Source organism: Citrus clementina, unplaced genomic scaffold (genome assembly GCF_000493195.1).
Source record: "Citrus clementina cultivar Clemenules unplaced genomic scaffold, Citrus_clementina_v1.0 scaffold_9, whole genome shotgun sequence".
NCBI classification, from domain to species: domain Eukaryota; kingdom Viridiplantae; phylum Streptophyta; class Magnoliopsida; order Sapindales; family Rutaceae; genus Citrus; species Citrus x clementina.
Genome location: NW_006261964.1, coordinates 16826728 through 16833625, shown reverse-complemented (window position 1 = coordinate 16833625; position 6898 = coordinate 16826728). Strand labels below are relative to the sequence as shown.

At 41.7% G+C, this 6898-nt stretch overlaps 1 protein-coding gene across 1 annotated transcript; it reads right to left on the bottom strand.

Moving 5' to 3' along the window:
* Window positions 1-3662: 3662 nt before the first annotated feature.
* On the bottom strand, window positions 3663-4269 carry LOC112099334. The gene is made up of 2 exons (XM_024186853.1): window positions 3900-4269; window positions 3663-3799 (listed from the first exon to the last, which is right to left on the bottom strand). The coding sequence occupies exons 1-2, from the start codon at window positions 4267-4269 to the stop codon at window positions 3663-3665; spliced, it is 507 nt and encodes a 168-aa protein (XP_024042621.1).
* Between the last annotated feature and the right edge of the window lie 2629 nt (window positions 4270-6898).

The following is a 6898-nucleotide window of genomic DNA, read 5'->3' as shown; positions in this document are numbered from 1 at the left end:
AACATCAGAGAATATCTTGATATTTTTTATCTTCTTTCTTTCTCCTTTATTATTATTATTTTTCTTTTTAGCCCAATGAACGGAGGCTCTTTGAATGGCTCGGGTACCACTCCTTCAATGAGGTGTACTCGGCCTCCTCACTTTTTGGAGTGTGAACTAATTCACCCAAAAACTCAAATATTACTTTCTCTCTTACTCAATAAAAGTACTTATGCAGATGGACCAAGCTGAAAAATAGCTGCTCTAGGGGCACACCGGGTACCCCAAAAAGAAAGATGGACTTCCTTTTCTCTATGCCTTATAAATAGCTATCAAATTTGTATAGGTTAGAGAGGGTGGAGCTGATTGATCAAAATTTTTCATCTACTTATGGGGACGAACCACCAAGTATGTGTAGAGGATGATGTAGGGGCACCCCACCATCACCCATATTTTGTTTTCTAGTAATTGGCAAGTATAGATCGCTCCGGTGAGTACTTCAATGCCTTTCTTGGCCTTTTGAAAACCAATTTGTCAGTTACCTTAAGATCCATCTCATTTAAGGGAACATTTCTTCTACATGCTCCAGGGATGAAAATAAAATCCCAAGGCTCCTTTCCTAGCAGCTTTAAGAGTAGCTCAGGTGCATAACAAGAAAGATGTGTTTCGACCCCGTGAAATGAAGCTCTTTAGATTGAACAAGATTTTGAATGGAAGCTTTAATGAAGTTTTTGGGGAGAAGATCAAGGCTTCCCGCATATCTCGATCTGAAAGCCATGGAGATCAGCTGGGGTACCTCAGCCAAAGTCGCCATCAAGTATCTCTGATATCAATGCTTGCGCTTTTGCTGCTTTTGGCATTTTTATTGATCCCCCTATCCTGAGGGATGAAGGTGAAGATGACCAACCTTATTTTGTTGGGGTACCCGAACTACTTCAATATTGTACTAACAAACTCCTGGTACTTTATTTCACATAGCTTTAGATGCCACTACTTGACTTGGCGGCCTTTTTAGGATCTTTTGTGTATCTTTCATGTGTTCTGGAATCTGATTCTGAGCATGGGGTATCTCAGGTATCCATCAGCATAAATATTCATTGAGCTATCTCTTTCTTCATAGCGGAGTAACCCAATTTCATCGAACATATGGCAATTCATCCAGATATGCTTGTTGTTAATCTTTAAGAGATTATGGCGATTCTTAACATCTTTCTCGATCTTTTTTTTTTTTTTTGCTTGGTGTTGGGTAGGTATAGACCCTTTCGCCGAAGACTTCGATGCTTTTTTCAGTCGCATAAGCAGCAGCTCCTCCGGTACACTAGGTACCTCAGCAAAGGGTGATCGACCTCTCGCGGTTCCAAGCGCCAAGGGCAAATTACCCGATTCCTCTTTTGGTAGTTCTCGGGGTACCCCGGCTACCCACAAGAGAAAACTTGGCTCTCTGTTCACGGTCTCTGGAGATCTCATGGAGGGCGAGCTTGACCTAGTGGCAAACAAGAGGATATCTCATCTCACCGATTGCTTCATCCACTCCTCCGAGTGCATTTCTACAGACATGACCATTGAGGCGGATAGATTGGACCTAAATGAGCGCTATAGCCGGGTGCTCAAGGCTTGTCATGATGTGAGTGCTTCCTCTTTTTTTTTGTGTAAGCGACCTTCTACCTTAGCCACAGTCTCCGAGACTTTAGTGGTACCTCGGCTGCGCTAACTGAGGCGGACAAATTATAAGGGGAGATCAGACTTGGTCAGTCTCGGGAGGAGAAGCTTGAGGTGGAGGTCAGGGCTTTACAGGGGCGTTTGGACGACCAAACCCAGGAGAACACCTAGAGTTTGTGGTACCCCGGGTAGAGAAATGGGTGGACAAGTCGACCATCCTGAAGGCGATAGAGGATAAGAGGATAACCCAGGCTCCACCATCCTACAGCCCACAGCATCTTTGGGGGTACCCCAGGTACTCCAGGCACCCCAGGCGGATCTCCCTTCGGTTAGCGCTGTTCATGCGGGTAGCAGCTCTTTGACCACGAGTATTCTTGTTGATCCCCCTGTTGAGGGGAATGGTGGAGAGGATGTCCCCCCTTCTATTTGATCTTACTTTTCATTTAGGGTTTTATCTCGAGATGTCTTAGCAGCTTTTTTTCTTTGCTTATGTACCTTTGTAGTATGGCATCATCCTTTTGTTGTGTTGGGATACTTGTCTTTTGGAAGGTTGCCTCGGCAATCTTGTTACTTATTCGCATTAAACTTCTACAATAGACTTTATTCGGCATACCATTGAATTCCTTGCTTATGATTGCTTTGTGTAGACTCGCGGGGGTTCCTCGGGTACCCTAGGTACCCCCCTGATGTATTTTTGGCGCTTTCGTGGTGATTTCCGTAGATGTGCTCACTGCTCGTCTTAATAAAGATTATTATGACGTATCTCAAAATAATTTAATAATTCGCACATCATTATAAGATAAAACGAAATTCATATTTGGCGCAACTAGGATAAAATAAAGATTATGGCATATCTCATATAGACTTGTGGAGTTTCTCGGGTACCCCAGGTACCCTTTTTTTTTCCGGGACCTTCTTGGCCCTCTTTCTTGCAGAAATGGTCAAAAACATGCTTGTTTTGCCATCCGCTTCTAGTCAATATTTAATAAAATAATGCGAATAGAGGGGCATGCTTGCCTACCTCATTTCGTTTATCTATTCTTTACTTGGCTCAAGTAAAAGAATGGAGGTGTGGGCGTGTGCATACCTTAACGGAACCTCATGGTGTTAGGGTATGCTGGTTTACCTCGTCCTCAGGCCTTCTCTGACCCTCCCTCTTTAAATTTGTTGTATTATTTCTTATTGGCGTTGACCTCGAACAGATCTTCACGATCGAATCGAGTCAGATACCTCAGGTTCCCCTGATTATCTTGAAATGGAACAATTATAACTGAATAAGGCGTGGCGTAATAAGATGGAGTCACATTAATGGCGAAAATTTAACTGCAATCATATTCGGTAATAAAAAAGGAGAACAAGCATCATCTCATAAAGTAAAAAACATACTTATAAATGATAAAACCAAGACCATTACATGATAATATTATGTTATCTTAAAGAAATGGGGGATCCTGAGATCACCCTTGTCATTAGAGACTTGGAGAATTGAAAAGTACAACTAATTAGTTTAGGGTACTCTGGGTACCCCGCATGATAAAGTACACCACACAATAGATCAAATATCATAAACGCATAAGCATTGAAGAAAAATAAATAAAGTAAATAGAAAGAGGTAAAGTGCTTCCCTTTATTAGTAGTACTTCCTCGGTATGGCAGTATTTCACAAGTGCTTTATAATTGTTCTTTTCATTTAGAGTAGCATGTGTGCTCATTCCTTTTCTTCCTTCGGCACCCGAGGATCCAGGGGTACCTCTAACTCTTCGATTAACACTGAATTAGGACTTTGGGGTACCTCGGGTACATCATGCATAACCGCATCTACCTTCATTGGCCCTACTCTTTTTTGTTTTAGAGGACTAGTTGTCTATAACACTTTCCACCGCGCAGCTCTTCATTGTATTGCAAGCGCCTAATTAGTAAGGCGAATAAATGTCATTACACTGCTGGGGTACCCAGGGTACACCAGGAATATTCAACTCTTTCCCACGTGGGGTTGGACGAGGTGGGCTGTGTACCCGGGGTGCTCAAGAGGGTACCAGAGGTACCTCGGCTCTCTTGGGTTTCTCATTGTTTCTCAAAACTTCGACTCTGTCTTCCTCCCGCTTTAGGTTACACTTCTCACCCATTTCTATTTGTTGCAGAGCTCGAGAAATGAGCTTCCCTATATAAAAGAGGGCGGTGTTTTTGAAATGACCGCCATAACTTCCCCAAACGCAAATTCTTTTCAAAATGAGTGAGAGTGTGTTGGTGACCAAACGTACCGGTACGCAACACCTCTTGGTGGAAGCAGGTTACGTACTCGGCTAAAGACTCCGAATCCCCTTGCTTGATGAAAGCAAGCTTGGAGGATGTTATATCTTGGGTGGATGCATAACCAAACTTATGAACAAAATATTTTAGGAGCTGGTCTAAGGAGGATACACTACCTGCCTTCAACGATCGGAACCATGACTTGGCTAGTCCGGTGAGGGTATGCGGGAACATCCGGCACATAGCATTGTCGCCCACTCCTTTAATTATCATCTGGTCACGATACAACTCAGCATATTCCACGGGATCTGAGGTACCCGAGTATTGTTGTATTTGAGGCATGGTGAACGCTTCGGGGATAACCGATGTCCGAATCTCCATGGTGAATGGCGAGTTATACGCTGCTGGTGCTAGAGCATTGGTGAGGTTTTATTTTTCCGAAAGGAGCTTCACTTGAGCTTCGAGGTACTCCATTTTTTCCAGGAACGCGCGGGGTACCCCAGGTGCACCTGAGGAGGCCGCTGTTGTCTGGGAAGCCCTTTTGGCGTTCAACTTGTATCGGAGATCTTCATGGGCTTTTTATTTACGTTTGGTACCCTGGCTGCTACGGGAATAACAAGAAGCAGTGGAGAGTTCTTCCTGAGAGCCACTGGTTTGAAACTTTGAACGGGTGCCCGACGGCCTATGCTTTAGTCTACTTCTTTCCGATATTTCAAATCTTGGTATGATCTGCTTCTCACCGCGTGGAGGCGGGACATCTTGAGTTACTGGGGAAGTGGCTGCTTCGGGTACCCGAGATCCTACTGCTCTGAGAATCGCGTGAGCAAAATCTTCAAAGTGTTTATGAGTAACGGGCTCCTCGTCGGGTTGAATACCAGCTGATTGCTTAACGAATTTGCCTTTCTCTAGGTGGGATGCCCTCCTTGTCGAGTCACCCCTCTCATCACTGCCGTGGTCCTCCGCTCTATCATGGCCTAACATTTGGTTATCCGCTGGTACGTCGGGTGCCATGGTTGTGCAACCGCACGTACCGACAAGCTTAGCACCGTGAGGAGGCTTTTTGCGCGCTCCCCACAGACGGCGCCAATTGTTTGTGGCTGATTTTGGGTCAATGAATAAAAAACCACAAAACCAACCCAAGAGCAATAAATTTATATTTTTTCGGGGAGCGGGGTACCTCGCTTATTGGAGTGGTCCCGCGTACCTCTGCAATTCCGTTGTAATTTTGTAGGCGTAGCAGGAAAAGCTGGTGGTCTCAACTGTCTCAATATCACACTTTTGGCAGATTCGTTGGCATGACAGGCGGCTGTCTCTTCTTTTGTAGCACGAGATTTCCTCACAGATTCCTTACTTTTTGACACGTGTTCAGCCGATCTTTTTGAGATTTGTAGCCCATCTATCTCTTGATATTTTACGAACATTTTTCCTCACCTTTTTGTCCTTGCTCGGTGTACCCCAGGTACCGAGTTTTGTGGGGTAGGTCAGGTACCCCGGGTGCCGAACTAATGGTGTAGGTCGGGTACCTCGGGTACCGAGTTTATAGTTTAGGCCGAGTATCTTGAGCACTGAGTTTATAGTATAGGTCGGTTACCTCAGGTATCGAGTTTATAGTGTAAGTTGGGTATCTCGGGTACTGAGTTTATAATGTAGGTCGGGTATCTCGAGTACCGAGTTTATAGTGTAGGTCTGGTATCTCGAGTATCCCAGGTACCGAATTTTATGGGGTAGGTTGGGTACCCCGAAAGATAACTAATAATTACATAACCTTTGCATCGACACGTGGCGCTTCATTTTCAATACTTTATTCATCCTCAAACAAACACTCTTTTCATGTATAAAACTTGCAATTTCTAATAACTTTCTCACTCTTTTAGTCTAAATAATTATATTCCTCTCTTCAAACTTTCTTTATTATTTAATTTCCAAAGAAAAATGTCTAAAAGAGAAAGTAATAAAAACCTTAGAAAATAATGAATATTTTATGGGTATGATACAATTTTATCGTGCCTATAAACTTTGGGTGCAACAATTAGTTTGAGAATCCTCAAAAAATTATTTGTAACAAGATAAAATTTAATTTAATTTATTTCCCACTATGTTGGATATTTGTATCCTAATTTTGTTGCTATGTATATTACAAGAATATTATTTTTGCTTCGAGGATTACTTCTTAAATTCGGATTATTTTAATGATAATAAAAAAATTATATTGTGCAAGCAAAATAAAATTGAAGAGAGAAAGAACATATAAATGAGGTTAATTCTATATATATGTTTCCTTAAATATAATTGTAATATAACAGGTGTTCTATAAGATTAATGAGGGGCTGCCAATAGTCCAACTCTATTAAATCAACTTAGTTTTAAAACGACAACCACTAGTATTTACCAAAAAATTTTGTACTGTAGCAGTTATCCAACATTAATATTTTACAAAGCCTCTATAGTGTTTGATAAATATAATTTTAAAATAATAATTTTGACAAAAATAATAAAGGTATGATATAAAACCAACTTGTTAATTTTCAAATTACAAAACAACATGTGTTTACTAAATTACTACTATAATAGTTATCCAACCGCAATAAGAACTTATCATTACACAAATATGTGATAAAATTTAACGTATTGGCTTTGAGATCACGACAATATATGTTTACTCCCAGCTAACCCAATTACAATTAGGAATAGACCTTAATATGGAGGTTGCTGTGCTACAGAATCTGTAACATACACACCCAATGAGAGGAGCACACATGTCTTGAGGGGAGAGAAAAGCCAGCAAATGGGTGTGTATGGGAGTTGGCTAAAGCTGGATCTGTAAGTTACAGAATCCGTAACTTAAGCCAGCTCCTAATATATATACCCATATAGGGTCCAACTACTTTGCAAGATCTCGCAAATAATCGTCAAAAGTCAATGTGTGAACCAGTCCACTCGGGAAGGAAATTTTAAATTACAGCTTGCAATTTGAATAATAATTGTAAAGTCGGATTTCGGATGGTTGGAA

Bases quoted from the DNA above. Each gene is read 5' to 3' on its own strand.
- LOC112099334 (XM_024186853.1), bottom strand. From the start codon at position 4,269: ATGGAGATTCGGACATCGGTTATCCCCGAAGCGTTCACCATGCCTCAA. The intron at 3,800-3,899 runs GTACGTTTGGTC...TCTTTTATATAG, and splicing joins CCAAGAGGTGTTGCGTACCG to GGAAGCTCATTTCTCGAGCT.